At 42.4% G+C, this 16307-nt stretch overlaps 1 protein-coding gene across 1 annotated transcript; it reads right to left on the reverse strand.

The window, feature by feature from the left end:
- Positions 1–230: 230 nt before the first annotated feature.
- On the reverse strand, positions 231–1872 carry LOC112575483 (histone H1-delta-like). Its single transcript, XM_025257383.1, has one exon. It carries the CDS (start codon positions 1273–1275, stop codon positions 643–645), a length of 633 nt encoding a protein of 210 aa, XP_025113168.1. The 5' UTR covers positions 1276–1872; the 3' UTR covers positions 231–642.
- Positions 1873–16307: the final 14435 nt, after the last annotated feature.

Consider the following 16307-nt stretch of genomic DNA (forward strand, 5'->3'; position numbering starts at 1 on the left):
GGGAATGATTTCACATAGTAGCCCACTGCAGTGAGATGGATACACACTGTCGTCGCCTTGCTGTTGAAGCCACGTGTCGGTGATGATGAAAATACCGAGGTGGCTTGGTGTTACAAACTGAACAATGTCAATGAGTGTTGTGATGACGATTGAAAATGGGCGTAGAAAAGCCCAACATGGAGGCGGGTGTTGTGATTGGGGGCACACATGGCAATCTCCTGTTCTCATACGAACACGGTGGTGTTAAGGGTTCACGCTGATCGCGCCGATGAAATCTATGGATACGGAAAAGCAAAGACGTTGCGCAAGAAGAAAACAAATCGCTGGAGAACAAAGCAACTCAGCCTGTCAGATCGTTGAAAAATAGTTGTCAAGTCAGCTATTGAGATGGTAAACGCTCATGTAAATGACGAGTGTAATAGACCTACAGCTTATACCACTCCGTGGAGTAAAAGTGTTAACAAGCCATACATAGCAGACAAAGACAAACAAAATACAGTGGAAAGAAAGAGGGAAGAATACCATTTTTTGCAAACTTTCGAGGAGAGATGCACTCTCATGGTGAAATCGTGTGGTCCCTAAAAAAGGACCATGTTTGAGGTTTAAAAAAAAAAAAAAACCTGAGGAAATTTGTTCCAAGCCTTAAGCCTTGGATGCTTTGGGCTTGGCTGCCTTCTTGGCCGGGCTTTTGGCTTTCTTGGCAGATGGTTTGGCGGCCTTTGGCTTCTTGACTGCAGTAGGCTTGGCAGTCTTGGGCTTGGAGGCGGCTGCCTTCTTGGGTGACTTGGGTTTTTTGGTGCCGGCAGCAGCTTTGGCTTTCTTGACAGCCACCTTCTTGGGAGAAGCCTTAGGCTTTTTGGCAGCAGACTTCTTGGGAGATGCCTTGGGTTTCTTGACCGCGGCCTTTGGCTTCTTGGCTTTCTTTGGCTTGACTGCGGCGACGACTTTCTTCTCGCCCAGACGGAAAGAACCGGAAGCGCCGGTCCCTTTGGACTGCTTGAGGGTGCCGACCTTGACGCCTGCTTTGAGGGCGGTCTTGAGGCGAGCGTTGATCTTGGCCATCTCGTTGCCCACCTTGTAGTTGGCCTGGATGTACTTCAGGATGGCCTGGCGTGACGACCCACCTCGTTCTTTCAGGGCGTTGATGGCTGCAGCGATCATGACGTTGTACTTCGGGTGTTCGGAGGGTTTCGCTGGCTTCTTGGTCTTGGCGGCTTTCTTGCTGGAAGTGGACGCAGAAGCGGCAGCAGAGACATCAGTAGCAGTGTCGGCCATGATGAGGAGACTGAGAGAACTTTCTGGAAGCTTGTGTGCGATGTGAACTCAGCGAGTGAGGACAGCGGACTGACGCACACGCCGCCCCGCGTCCTTATATAGGCCCAGCGCGAGCCGCAACGACAGCACCGCCCGCCTGTGGGCCTGACGACGTCTGCCGCGCCGCCTGACGCGCAAAGTTGTGTTTGTTTGGCTGCCTTCTCCTCACAACAACTCCCCACCTGTACATATTTACTACACATATTTGGTGTCTAACAAATCTACAGACATCGCTCTCTTCACCGGTGTATCAATTATTGGCGTAGGTCGCTTCTCACTGTAGATATTGATGAAAGAAGATGACTTGTTGTCATCTCAGGAACATAACAGGCGCGAATAATGTCAGTCATGAAACTAATTTAAAGCAAAATGATTGCTATTTTTTACGTAGATGCTTGAGCCATGCATTATTATTTGTGTATGTTATGTTTTCTTTTGAGTTTTCGTATTGGGATTGAGTGTGTAGCTGTTTTTCTGACATGATCTACGCACAACTTACTTTTGGCGCAGGGCCGCCGAGAGCCAGCCCGGGCCCCGGGACAGACGACCTCTCCGGGCCCCTTGTACTTGTAATCGTAAATTATTTTCACAGTATATAATGTATGTTTACAATTAGAATCTCAATATCTACACTTCATTCAGTGTCACGACCGGTAGTCGGACATTGCGCATTCTTTACGAAGAACGACAAGAGATCACTTCAGATTGAGACGTTCTGTTATTTATTATACACCAAAAAGAAAAAATACTAAAAAAAAATAAATTGTAATACAAGAATTTCCAGCAGGTCAAATTAAACCATACAGCACAAGTTCACTGTTATCCGTTCTAAATCATATGTATACATCCTAGGTTGGTTCAACATCGACACTACGGCAGCACGCAGGCTGCTACAACAGTTCTCATACATATGTCCGTTTCAATCCACATCTAACGATACGTCTCTCCGAGCACCTTTCTAGCCACCAGCAATGTCCGTGTACTCATTAAATGTTCATCACACACCTATAAACAGTCCGTGTACTCATTAATGTTCACCACACACATACACACAGTCCGTGTAAACCGTCTTATTCTCCCTCTAACGTTGACGGTGGAGATAAACAATGGGGGTACGACCTTCCCCCCCTCTCTCTCTGGAGGTCAACTCAAAAGGCAAAAGTCTTACTTTGAGTTGTCGGCATCAGCGGACAATCAAATCGTCAGTGTCCTCAACACTCCATTGCACGACTTTTTAAAGACGACAGCGACTGCCCTCCACGCAGTCGGTGTGTCGTCGTCGTTGTCAAGTACGAGAGTGGAGCCCACTTGCTCAACACTCCCCAGCTGTGATGAGATGCTGCCCGCCTATAGTCGTCGGCTCGGGTTGTTCTTCTCTGGAACTTCTCAGCTCGGCGATGTCCACTGCTCCCAGTAGCAGATTCGGCGAGGAACCTTCAGCAGCAGTTCTACTGAAGTTGCGATCCCCAAACACAGCAACAGCAGCGGCTCCGTAGCAAACACGGTACAGCAAGTCCGTCATCAATCCACTCCACTCACAATTAACACAATTAACAGCCGCCGCTGTATCAATCAGCTTCTCTATCGCTGGATGGCTCTCTCCCCCCCTCAACTCGCTGCTTGATACTTCCTCTTGTTACTCGTTTCTCCCTCCCCCCCGACCGACGCTACGGTCCGCCTTAAATCTTCCCCCCAGTCCCCTAGACCAGGTGTCGCATTCTTTCAGCCGCACGTGAGGTCCGAAACTCACGTGGGGTTCACGACCTCTACATCCGTCAACTAATTACGCCGTTGACTGTCCATCGCAGAGGGGCAACACACACACACAGGGCTGGCTACGCCACCCCGCTCCCCCCTCCATTTCCTTTCACCAAACTCAGGCGCAATTGCCACAAAAAAAAAACAAAGGAGGCACGGACTGATCCGTGACATTCAGTAACGAAATATAGACTGCAAACAGTAGGACAAGTGCACTAGGATCTACATCACTACTTGAACATAAAGTTGTTTACATGCGAGTGGTTAGTAAATGAGGACAAATGATGTTAAAGGATCAGACTTGTAGCACCCCGCTCCACAGACCCACCCCCCCCCCCTTAGTAAGGACTGTTACGTCAGCAGCGATGTCAAAACCTCGACAGATTAGAACAACGGGTAGAGGTATCACAAAGCTTTTTGTTCTAAGTGCTGCGAGTTTGTACTAAGCTCACTGACGTGCAAGGAAATGTTCTCTGTGTAAGTGATTTATACTTCTACATGTAAAGAGGAAGAACCGAAGAAGTAAATGCCTAAACAAGTCTTCATCGAGTGTCGTTAATAACCTCATTAAAAAAGTGTTTGCTGCGACGAACAGCAGAGCACATCAGTTATCATTTTTATCAACTTACATAACAAACACGCAGCACCTATCGAAAGTCTCTTCCTATATTATTCCTTTAGCAAAACCGCACGCGCGCGCGCGCGCGCACACACACACACACAATAACTACACACACGCATGCTGTTACACGTAAACAAATATCTGAACTGAACTGTCGCCTTCAGACTCTTTAAAGCAGAAATTTTGAATTCATCCAACTTTTTACGAAGCATAAACTCGGTCGACTTCAACCCCCGTCAGTCACTAGCCGTTAAAATACCTGCTGAGTTTTAGAAGACAAAGCAACTGTTTTAAAGACTAGTTAGCTAGTAAGTGTTAATACTTTTAATATTTAAGGAGATTAGAAGGTTTTGTGACAATGACATAAAAATAGAAATGTTTAGCATATTTTAGCTGAATCGTAATAGTTCATAGAACAAAGTTATACTGTACTAATATTGTCATTTTACCTGCTGACTAAAAACTTTATGAGCTTTTCTCACAAACTTCATTATTGTCAGTCAATTTGAGACGCTAGTCACTCTCATTGACACTGATGTTCCTGCCTTGTCAAATGCTATTTGCCAATAAACTCGATTATTATACTGTATGGTAGTGTGCGACATCGCAGTTAGGTGGGATGGAACATAGCACGCACACAGGGAGAGTGGAGGCTGGCGATGGGGGGTGGTCGCTGGCCGGGTGACAGTCACGTGACAGAGGGAGAGCTGGAGGGAGTCTGTTACGACTGTAGCGGTAACTTGGCTCGTTTAAAGATCTGAAAATCTGCGGTGTCACACTTTCCTGTACAAAGTCACTTCAGTCATCCGTTGAACAGAGGATAGAACACGTATACAGCGGCTCACACTGTAATATTTCTCAGTATTATTTCAATGTTCAACAACTCAACGTTATAACCACATAATCAGTGGACTGCCACACAGGCTACTTACATTCTCTTACTTGCAACTCAGAAAAAATCGAATAACGACCACCTAGGTCTACCCCAGCTTTTTTTTATGGATCCCTTCTAAAATGCTAAAAATACAAAATAAAAAAAAATATTAAAAAATATATATATATATAAAATTAAGACGCAGTACGCCCTGACCTTGACATCGCCACTTCCGCCAAGGCCCCGTCAAACTAAGAAAACTCAATTTCGTAACAGAGTCGACTAGCGACAGGATGCAGGTGCGCGGATGTGGTTGGGAGGGGTGGAGGATGAAGAGGTGAGGGGGAGAATGAGAGGAGACAGCTAGTGAAGCCGACGATTCTTGAGAGCATAGGACTGACAAGTAACTTGAGCAAATAAAGCCGTTTGTACGAACCCTCGCTACTCTGCCACTTTTGCTCGGTCCCGGTAGGTGACATAGTAGCGAGATTTGACTGTATACAGCATCATATATGACAGCTTCCTTGAAGACAACTAGCGCACAATAAGAAAGATTCCGAGGTGGCTTTGGGGGACGGATGGTGGGTAGATAGTATCTCCTTTTCACCGGGGGCTTTGTCGGCAAAGAGCAAAAGAAGGTCGGAGGCCGATGTGTTATTACAGGGCGATGCTGGTACATCGCCGGAGGTCGTGCGATCGTCCCACACCTTTAGTTACTCCAAACTTCCCGCGACACCACCGTGATCAATTTATAAACCTAATATTTGCGGGACAGCAGTTTTTAAAATGTTTTGCAATAATGTGTTCTATTTTGCTGGCTGCGATAGTATTACAGGATAATATAGTCTCATTGTATCAAGGATCTACTGTGTAGACTAATGTAGTTGTTTGTTTGGTGATGGAGATACGGTTAAAAATGTCTCAGTGTTGCTTAGTAACTACGAAAAAAAGCAGCCTTGATGTCTCTCGCTTACAGGCTGCAGCGCCAGGGGCGGGCCCCCACCATGTCGGTTCACAGAGTGGTCACACATCAGTAACATACCTGCCTGATCTCCACTGCTAAGTCCGATTTGCTTGCAGGGCCCGCCCCCTCCTCCACCCCACCCTTCCCCGTAGTGACACCTGTAGCCAGCAGTCTCATGGCACGAACGGTTCTTCAGGGCGGTTCACACGCGATAAAATCTTTGGTGTCCAGCGGCCGTCACCTCTTGGCTTGTCCAGCGAGAATATGATACCCGCTGACTACACTTCTCACGACAGGCCCCAGTACCCCGAAATTGTATTATACAGACTTGAAACTCAACTTCTGCATGTGTAATGCTTGGGTGTTCTGTCCTTAGACCTTTCTTTAAAAGAAAAAGAAAAGGAGAAGAAGAAAAAAAATCCACTGACCAAGGCCGGGCCCCCTTGACAGCCGCGGGCCCGGGTACACCAGACCCCCCTGTCCCCCCCTCTCGTCAGGCCTGTTTTGGCGGGCATGTTTCCTTAAACAGCATTGACACTACAAAACCTTTTTAATTTATAGCAAGTTTTCTATTATTGAAACACAATTCACATGTGCATAATATTGCAAGAATGACAATTTATAATGTAAAATTTCTGTTTTCTTAACCTGTTGATAGCAATTTCTCCAAGATTCGTAAATGTCACAACTGTATCGATCAGTGTCGAGGTTCGTTGTGAAGGTTGATCTGTTATTTATCTTTGTTATGCTGCTTGTCAAACAAACAAGTAGTGAGGCTTCAAATTCCTATGAATAAAAGTTCATAAGATTTTGTGATTAATAGTTTATTTCTATTTTTTTATTCGTTAATAGGAATTATAAGACTATGAAAAGCTATTCAAGCGGTTGATCGAGTGATGATCGCGATTGTCGATCGAAATGTCATCAACAAATTCATCGTGTAGATTGACTGAGATGTTTATTCGTTGAACCATCGAAAAATTTTACTATTTGGTGTTATATTCACATATTTGAAACAATAACCTTGCTGTATTCGAGCTTCAAGGTCATATTTTTTACAGTAAACACTCCGCAACACTATAGGTGGACAAATAATAAAAGCGAGATGGTCCACGCCCTTTCCACAACCACACAGCACAGTCTTTTTATAATAGACAGGCTGTCAGCTTAATATCTTATCTAAAACTTTGACTTTAAGGTGTGCACCTGCACTGTCGTATAAGATCTGTGTGGAAATATTTTCTCTACCTTCACATAATATATAAATACATGCGATCATGGATCGACGTGTATACAATTAAAGTTCGTGATCTATCGAGCAGCAACGCGTGCGATCACTCGATCATGGCTACACGACTTCCGCAAATATCTGTAGCTTTTAATTCATACATACAATTAAATGATTTAGGTCTGGCCGTAGAAGAGTTTACTGAAGGTAAACGACTGTGCCTACCATGGTGACCTTTTACATTATTATAAAAATATGGCATATATTCTTCTGCGATACGAAAGACTGACCTGCCTACCCGTTTTGAGACTTTGCCTTATCATGCACAAAACTGAAGATCACAATTGGCAATGATGAGTGGAATCACTGGAGGAACAATACCAATAAAAGTGGCAATCTATCAGTATTTACAGGGAAACAACCGCTGCATGGTACACACTCCATGGTGTATAAGCTGTTGCTTCCCTTAGAGCACAAAGTCTTATAGCACAGGCTTTTCCGCTACCACTGCGGCACTGACAACATCAAATGATCGTTGACATTGCTTAGTGAACAATACAATTTTATTTATCCACAATGGCTGTTTCAGATAGTGCTCGTACTAGCAATATACATACATAACGACAGTTCAGGCATAAAAATGCCCAACATTATCATTTAATAGATTTCGAAGGAATGAGCAAATTAAAAAGCTGTGGTTGGTAAAGATTCGTTTGGGTTTATTAATTTATTTGTGCATGTCCAAGCATGCCTACCTGTAGTATATGTTTACGGTAAGTGTCATGAATTCCATCAGGAGGAGGTATACTATATAGTCTATAGTATAACATAGTCATTATTATTATTAATGTATTCTCACTGCACAACCACCGTCAGAAAAATCGGCATTGGTCTTGCTACCATTAACTCTGTTTCTTCTAACAAACTTTCTGATCATAAGTATATTTTACAGACTAAACAGTTTTATCGTTATGAATTTCGCAGAAGCACAGCATATTTTTCGTGCACTTATAAAGGGCGATCCTGTAGTGCAACGGTTAATGCCTGTTAACAAGACAGTGAAGATTGCCAGTCCTTGGTTCAGCTCTCGTCTCGGGCAAGCTGTTTTTCTGTGTATGAGGTTTGAAAAATGAATGACACGATGCACTCGGCAAAGTTGGGAAAGGCGATGGCTGGCTAAGTTTACAGTCAGCATCTGTGGTGCACATCAGGGCGGAAACAAAGTATTTTTCTATGTAAGTTATCCTCTGTCCCAAGGATGAGTGTCAGGATGTTGGAGGGACTCTGACGTGATCCACGTGACTTCCGTTGGACAGAAGATGCTCGTCGAGCGACACCCGCAGTAAAGGAGGGGCTACCAGATATTTGTGTGGGCACTCGAGACCTGCAGAGGAAACGCAATACAAGAAAAGTCTTGTTCTAGTCACACGCTTCCTCCTTCCTGAGAGGACAATCCCGTGATAAGATCCTGAGCAGTGAGCAGGGTACTCATGGCGGTGTTCGAGGGCAGTCCTCTGGTCTGTTTATCTGCACTCTACACAAAGTGTAGATAAGTGACAAGCAGCCACCCCATGCCTGAACTTCTGGAAATTAAAACAGCGCAAAGGTGTGACATATATATGTATAACCAGTTTGATCAGTAAATATCCGATCTGAAGGAATGCGGGGATCATGGGGAGGGCAGATAACGATGAACTCTGTCGTGTGTTGGTATAATCTTGTGCTTCTTCCTCAAAGCCACTTGCTGAACTGGAGTGACCTGTGTTTACAATTCTGTAGAGTCTTTAAGTCCGACTGATGCCCTTGTTTCTCTCTTTGATGAATTTAAAGTTTTATGCGTTGACAACTTTATGGGCTGGTCTCTGATGAGCTTTCCGCACCAAAGGCTCAGAGTGTCCGACAATTTGTGATTTTTGGAAAACGAGCAAAACGATTGACACTAATTTATACGTGTGGGTGTTGGGGGAGTGAGCGGGAAATGAGATGGGAGTCTCTCTCCCTCTCCTTGTTTTAATCCCCATTTTTGTACATATTCCCCTTCCACTCTCTCTTTATATCTTACCTTATGTTTATTATTACTTATTCCCTTAGTATTTAGTTAATTACTTAGCTTATTCTTCCTCCGTAAAGGGCGAGAGCTTAATAAAGAATTGTCATTGTGTGACAAAATAAACTATTCGTACTCTCTCCTTTCTCTCTCTCACACACACACGTACGCACACACTGTCGATACTACTCGAGTTCCTCCTTTGCTCTAACTTCTTAGAAAATGTCGACATGGCAAAAGGCTTGCCAAACTAACATTTTTTGAAGCACTGTAGCAGTAGGTGGGGGAGAGTTCTTACCATGTCCAGAACATTCCATGTTGCTACACCCACAACTAGTAAATGCTGAACTCATCACTGTGTTTTGAAAAGAAGTAAGGTCATACGCGTGGCCTACTTTTGCCCGACATTGTGTGCACGTGATCAGTAGGAAATAGATAGCTTGCTTACTCCACAATGAATTACAAAAACGCAAATCAGAAACTATCGCAAGCAGGCGTGGGTGAGAAGAGGGCAGGGTAATGTGTACAACACTGTGTGAGTGGAAGTGGGTGGATGTCCAGAAATTAAAAAAATAAATTAAACTACTCGGATGGCCTTTCAGTTAAACTAAAAAATAAACCAAAAAACCCAAAAAACCTTACGTTGCCGTTGCTATTAGTCTCCACAATGAGGCAAGACTGGAGCAAACACGTGATGCTCGTGCCGGCACGTCGCCGTTGATGTCATCACCTGGCCGCTTGCGCACTCTGTCTCTCTGTCTCTGTCTCTCCCGCCCTCGCTAAATAACTAGTTTATTTTCTTGCTTACCTGAGAAATTCTAACCAACATCAATTACTTCGCGATTGTATCCAGATGCATTACAAGCAAAACAAATTTTTAAAAAGAAAATGTGAATGAGATTGTGAAAGCTCTTATTTTTATTTGAGAGTTTCCCTTAGAAACGTGTTAGAGCCGGTGTTCTGGAGACCTCAGCAATCTTGCGAACAACAAAGGAAAGAGGGGAACAAAACTATATGAGTGGGGGGAAAGGCAACGAATGATCATTTGCCATTTCGAAATAGATTATACACGTGTGCAATGCCACCTGAGATAACCAAATTTAAAAAATTGAAAATAAACAGGGGCACGTTATACTGCATTGAATCCACTTTTACATGCTTGTTGTGTGTCAGTGCAAGGAGGAAAACACAATCTATCATAATAAAATTGTCTCATTTCTGCGTAAGCCAGAGGTTACAAAATTCTGCATGGTAGGTTGTTGTAAACCAAAGGCAGGTCAAGCTAGATGCAGTGTGATCTCTGCACTCATCATCATCAACAGTAGGTCCCCGATGTCACGGACCTTAACCGCCGTGAACAGAGAAGAAAAGAGTGAAGCATAGTATCACACATAATACTATGTAACAATATAATAATCATGAAGGAGAACGGCGATGAGTGATGTTACTTTGAGAACTCAATAGGTGAGTAATTGGTTAGGGGGTTGAGGGATTGAAGAAGTGTAGTCAGGTGGGCAAACGATGCTTCTTCTTTGTCGGGAGTAAGTGATCGCCAGAAATAGAAGCAAGAATAGGACAGCAGGGTTAATAATGGCATAGATCAGCGCCCCTTAGCCAGCAATGTAAGCTAATTTCACTAATACCGGTATAAGAAACTTTTTAAAAAATTACCACCGTCGCGCCCCATGGGGACGCGCCCCACCGTTTGAGAACCGCGGGCATAGATGGCTACTTAGTTAACCTTCTTCCTACCTAGGTGGGATTATTATTATTATTATTATATTATTATTATTATTATTATTATTATTATTATTATTATTATTATTATTATTATTATTATTATTATTATTATTATTATTATTATTATTATTACACTTCCTCAGCCATTTGAGATCAGTTCAGTGCGAATTCCAGAAATACTGTTAAAAAGACAAAATGTTAAATCATTGTTAAGAATGTGATAGTGACAAAAACAAGTCGCTATGGTTGATGCAGGAAACATGAAATCTTCAGTCTTTGCATCTTGACGTGTTCATATATGTTCACACGAAGAAAAAACCTGTTATGTGAGGTCAGCGAAACCAAAATGCTTCGTTTTCGGTGTCCATTAGCTATCCAAGGATGACTATTTTGGGTGGTGCTTCTGGCTTCATTCTTCTCACATACTAAAAAATATCCCTTGTCATCGTCGTCATATGCGTGGGCAGCTGATTTGTATGAGGACTTTTTCATTGGGGAGTATTCTGGGAAAATATAGTCTGATGAGTTTTGTTTTGGAACATCTCTAGTTCCTGCTTGATTTTTGCAGCTCTCTGGCAGCATTCACTCCCTGAAAGAATGAGTGGGAGGATATTTTCTGTAGATTCTTAATTTTGCATTCACTCTTAAAACGTTTGATGTCCATAGTTCTTGTAGCATGACAAGAGACTGATTTGATGGTTTTGTTCTTTGCATTCTTTTCATTCTCATTTTTTACTAGGTTTCCAAGGTATCCAAAGTTCTGAGCTTTTTAGGTTTCTTTGTTTTCAGTTTGACGGAATCTAGTCATCAGTCTCTATTTTTCATGGGAATGAGGGATGGGGATGAAGTTGCTATGTCCATATTTACTTGGAGTCCGTTTCCTAATTTTGGTGCAGTTTTATTTAGATTATAATGTTATCTGGCGCATGGCTCGTGCATGTGTTGGGTGGACAGAGCAACAACACAGCTGGAGCAAGCGTCTTTTCCAGTCTTTTCAGGTTTTTTTTTTCATAAGCCAGTCTAAGGCCAGGAGGAATACTAATGATGAAATATCTACATCCATGTTTGACACCAGTTGTAACGCTGACGTTGTACGTTAGTTTGTCGTTGCTACAAACCTCTGGCAAAAAAAAAAAAAAAAAATGTGCAAAGTCCATTTTTACTATTTTCTGTGGTTATTCCTAATGTCCACCGTCCGTTGTTATTCAAAGTGTCGATTAACAGGGGTTTTTTTAAGCGAATGATGATCAGAACAATTTTTGCTTTATACTAGATGATGCTTACTTTTTTAATCTGATCATTGTGTGGCTTTTCTTGTTCCTTGTTGCTGTACTTGTCATATGATGTTATTAATGACAGTAGTGAGCCTTTAAAACAGATTTTTCTGAAGGTCTGTGACTAAAGGGTTAAGCCCAGCAGGTTAAAGATTAAAGAGACTTTCGGTTGTGAAGACATGGGAATAAATGTATGTAGATGTGTGCAGAATTGAACGAAAGGTAAGCAGGCTAAAAAAGCCATAAACCTAGGGTTGTAGTAAAGGAAAGCAAAATTGCTGGCGGTTGGGGGGAAGTGGGCATTGGGGGCTGGAGAGAATGAAGGAAAAGGGAAACAAACCCCAGAAATATCAAAGGTAATTTTACATAAGAGTCGAGTATAAAGTGTGACGCCTTTTAATTCTCTTTTCACATTTTGCATCTTAAAATAGTTGCTTGAAAACAACTACTGCTTTTAGATGAATGCTGGCAACTTAATGGCATCCACATCTTCTCTTACAGAAATGATAAGTCTAACTTGATGCAGTTTTTTTTTTTGGAGGAGAGGAGGGGTGGGGTGGTGTGAGGTGTGGTGAGTGGGGTGGGTGTGGTAAACCTGTTATTTCAAGCACTACGCTGGCGAAGTACTAGGACTTCCTACTTCAAGGGGACTGAAATAAAATAATTAACTCCCCTGCTATATTCACGTAGCACAGCCCACGCAGGGGATCGTCTTTCCTGGCCAAGACTCGGCGCGATGATTGCCTGACATCTGCACGAGACCCACTCACCTGCTACTCACGTGATGTGACGTCACCTCTCGTGTTTAGCCCATATATGGTCACGTTTTTGATCTGGAAAGCCACGTCGGGTGTTGAGAGGTTTTTGCGCGGCCAGCTGTTTACATGTTGTGTAAGACTTGTAACAAGCGTTTGACTTCTCTTGCTGCGAAATAGAAACTTTCTGGTAAACAAAAATTTTATTTGTTTGCGTGCTTGTTCGATTGTGTCAGGTTTATCTTATAAGCTTTGTGAATTATGAACTATTGATTACAATTCTTCATGGCTTGTCGTCTTGTTGTGGATCATTTTCTCGTAAACACGCCAACAAACGTAGAGACATACGCATGCACAACACATGAGTACACGCACGCACACACGCACCTCCTACACACATTTACCTGCTAACATAATCGACCTAGCGCGCGCACACACACACAAAACACTTGCAGACTCAAACACACCCCCCGACATCCACTCAAACATAAACTCAAAAATATATGCGCGCATGCACACACACACACACACACTCCCAAACACACATGCACACACACACACACACACATGCACACACACGTACGCACTCACGCACACACACATTCTTTTGTAATCTTTGCAAAGTTTGTAAAGTTTCGAGGTCTTTACCGCAATACTGACATTTTTATTGCGCAGAGGAATACCGATTCAACCTTTGAAAAAAGTGATATTTTCCATTTGCAGACAAAGAAAGGGCGAGAGTGTAATCTGAAATTTCCCTCAATGACACAAGCAGAAGATGGAGGGTGTGCTGACGACTAGAGAAGGGGGTAGAGGCTACTGACCAATCAGACTCGCCTTGAGAGCGGCGAGGTGCAAGACGAAAATACGATGTCGCAACGCAGACGACAAAAACAAAATGGCTTGAGGGAAACAAAGGATTACATTTCATTAAGTGGTGTTTGCACGTGCATAACCTACTTTGAAAATGGCAAGTGGCCTTCGATCCAAACACCCACACAATCAGATTCATTTTATAAAAAAAAAATTATTTACATCTTTATGCTTTTTTGTTTTGTCGCTTGAATTTGTGAAATCCACGATTCATGTGCAGCATCGATTGTGTTCACAGCGTGAGTACCTTGTCCACACGCTAGGGTATCAGTTACACCCGTAAGTGTTTTCATTTTTATCTGCAGTCAGAGGTGGGTTTGAGCAATCTTCCAACATCAACAGGTATTTTGTAAAGGTAACAAAAGGTAAAGGTCATCCCCTGACCTGTCAAGTTATTGTACCAACAAGTTTTGAAATTGTTAGCGAAGCGTAAACATTTTTTAAAATCTTTTATTGGTTGACTTATTGTTTTCGAAGACACTATACCACTGAATGCCTAAAACATATCCATGCCATATCCATGCCATATCAGTGCCATGGCAGTGTCATATCCGTGCCATATCCGTGCCACATCAGTACCACATCAGTGCCATATAAATGTAAAGCAAAATCAATGTTTCCGATAAGGGAAAAGTCCTAAAATGTAAAAGACAAGTTAGTTTCCCATTCTTGAAAGATATTGAAAAATATGAAGATCAGACTTGTCCATACATGAAGAGAGTAAACATACAGCAATGCCTTTTCTGGAAAAAGTCGAGGGTGGCTTTTATTACCTATTGGAGTTATTTCTCCCCCATATTTCAGAGTTTTGGCTAAATTAAAGTCTAGGATGACAATAAACAGTAAATAAACATTTCAATTGACCTGAGATGGTAATTCAATCGTAGATAGGATGACCTGATGAGCCTTATTACAAAGTTGGTCTTATAGTAAAAAGTGGTTAGCTGTGTCTAAAAACCACAAGAGCGTGATGAATCCGTTATTAAATGTCTTTTAAATAAATCCAAATTCAGATCATATAGGAGTGCTGTTACACCATCTCCGAATTCACCATTCTAGAAATATTCCTCTCTGTTATTTTCGCTTTCAACGATGACAATGTGCACCGTACATGCAGCAAGAAGGGGGGGAGGAGGACGAGGAGGAATAAAAAGGCGGAGGGGAGCAGAATAAAGGGAGATCAACATGCGCGTGACGTAAAGGACGTGACCACTTCACAGACCCACCGACGTCCGCACGAGGTTGTGAAGGACAACGCTGCACGTGCAGCAACGCGTGGCCAGCCAAGCAACATGGCGATGCCACTTACGGTTGCCATGGTGGCGGAATATTGCGTCTGTCGTGATTCAAGTTATCTTTAGTGGGAGGCAAATCGCTTCCGCTTGTTACATGCGTTGCAAGGCAAGGCAATGGCTGTTCGTAACCCGATGCTGGCAATAAGGGAGGTAAACAAAAGTTCGCTTTACAAAACTACAAATAAAGAGTGAACTGAAAACACAAAATAGCTAACAGTGAAAGTGATTCGATGGCTTGTGGAAAACGTATTAATCATTGAACATTTTAATTAAAATGTAATTTTGATTAAGTTGTGATTGCACCTACATTATTCACCTACAGTCCCTGATAGTATTTTTTTTTTTCTCCAAGGGGGTATCACGTGACCGAATGTCCTTGTTGCCTATCGCTCCGTAGACGTCCATATCTTCCAGAAAAATCATTCCTTTTCCAATTTTAAAATCCATCCATTTAAATGTAACAAACATTAAAGAAGAAGAAAAAAAAAAGAAGACAATAATAAAAACAATACCATTGCTTCGATAGAAAGAACTTGTGTCTGACTCTGGTAGAGTTCTACAAAATGTCATACAGCCTTCGTTCATAAGAAAGAAAGAAAAAAGACCCGGCAGGTGGTGTCTTAACCTTTCCTCTATAGTTTAGAGGCTAGCTGCACAACATGTTTTTAAAGGTATAGTAAGGCTGTGACGGCGGTGATAAGGTTGTGACGTGCTGTGTGACGTCAGCGAGGGACAGGAAGTGTCGGTCATTGTTAGGATTTGAACTCAAGTGGTGTGTCATGAGTTGGATTAGTGATAAATATATTAGTGATAACAATCAAGATGGCTATGAGCAATGTCCAACCATGTCATGTCGTTAGCTGACACTGGGCTCGAGCTGACGTCCATTAATTTCTCTTATTAAACACAACATTCTACAAAACATTCAACTTTGTCCACAGGAACAGACCGGAAAATAGACGAGATTCAAACTGATCCTACTCTTGACGAGATTCTAAGCAGTTTTATTTTGCATTTACAATCCCTTTAAACTTGAAAATGCTTTAAAATTGCAAATGTAGAAATGCTTTTTCAAAATCGTTATATGCAAAGATGTCGCACACGTGCATTCGAAAAATTGTTTTGACAGGAACGATGCTCTGGCTTCAACAGTTTAATCTTACATAAAATGTTTTTATTTTGTAAAAGTTCTAAAATTGTATTGTGAACCGTCTCTCTATAAAACTGATTATCTGAAAATATTTAAGACTTAAAACATGTTTAACATTAAGAGTATGTTGTGCTACTGGCCCCTGAATAAGAAGTCAGACCAAAGTACAGCAGACATGTGATCGCACAATTATAGAATTGAAGGAATGGGGATATAATTCCTGACAGGGGAAAGTGGGAGTGAGGGGAGGTGAAGGGTGTCTGAAGAAGGACAATCACAGAGGTTGTCTGTGGGGACAAACACGAGGTTGTACGCCATCATCATGCTGCCTTCTGGATAGATAGACAGCAGGTGGAAGGTGACATAAATATCCATGTTAATGATTTGTCTTTAAATGACAGACGATAGTTGCT

Source organism: Pomacea canaliculata, linkage group LG11, assembly GCF_003073045.1.
Source record: "Pomacea canaliculata isolate SZHN2017 linkage group LG11, ASM307304v1, whole genome shotgun sequence".
NCBI classification, from domain to species: Eukaryota; Metazoa; Mollusca; class Gastropoda; order Architaenioglossa; family Ampullariidae; genus Pomacea; species Pomacea canaliculata.

Bases quoted from the DNA above. Each gene is read 5' to 3' on its own strand.
- LOC112575483 (XM_025257383.1), bottom strand. From the start codon at position 1,275: ATGGCCGACACTGCTACTGATGTCTCTGCTGCCGCTTCTGCGTCCACT.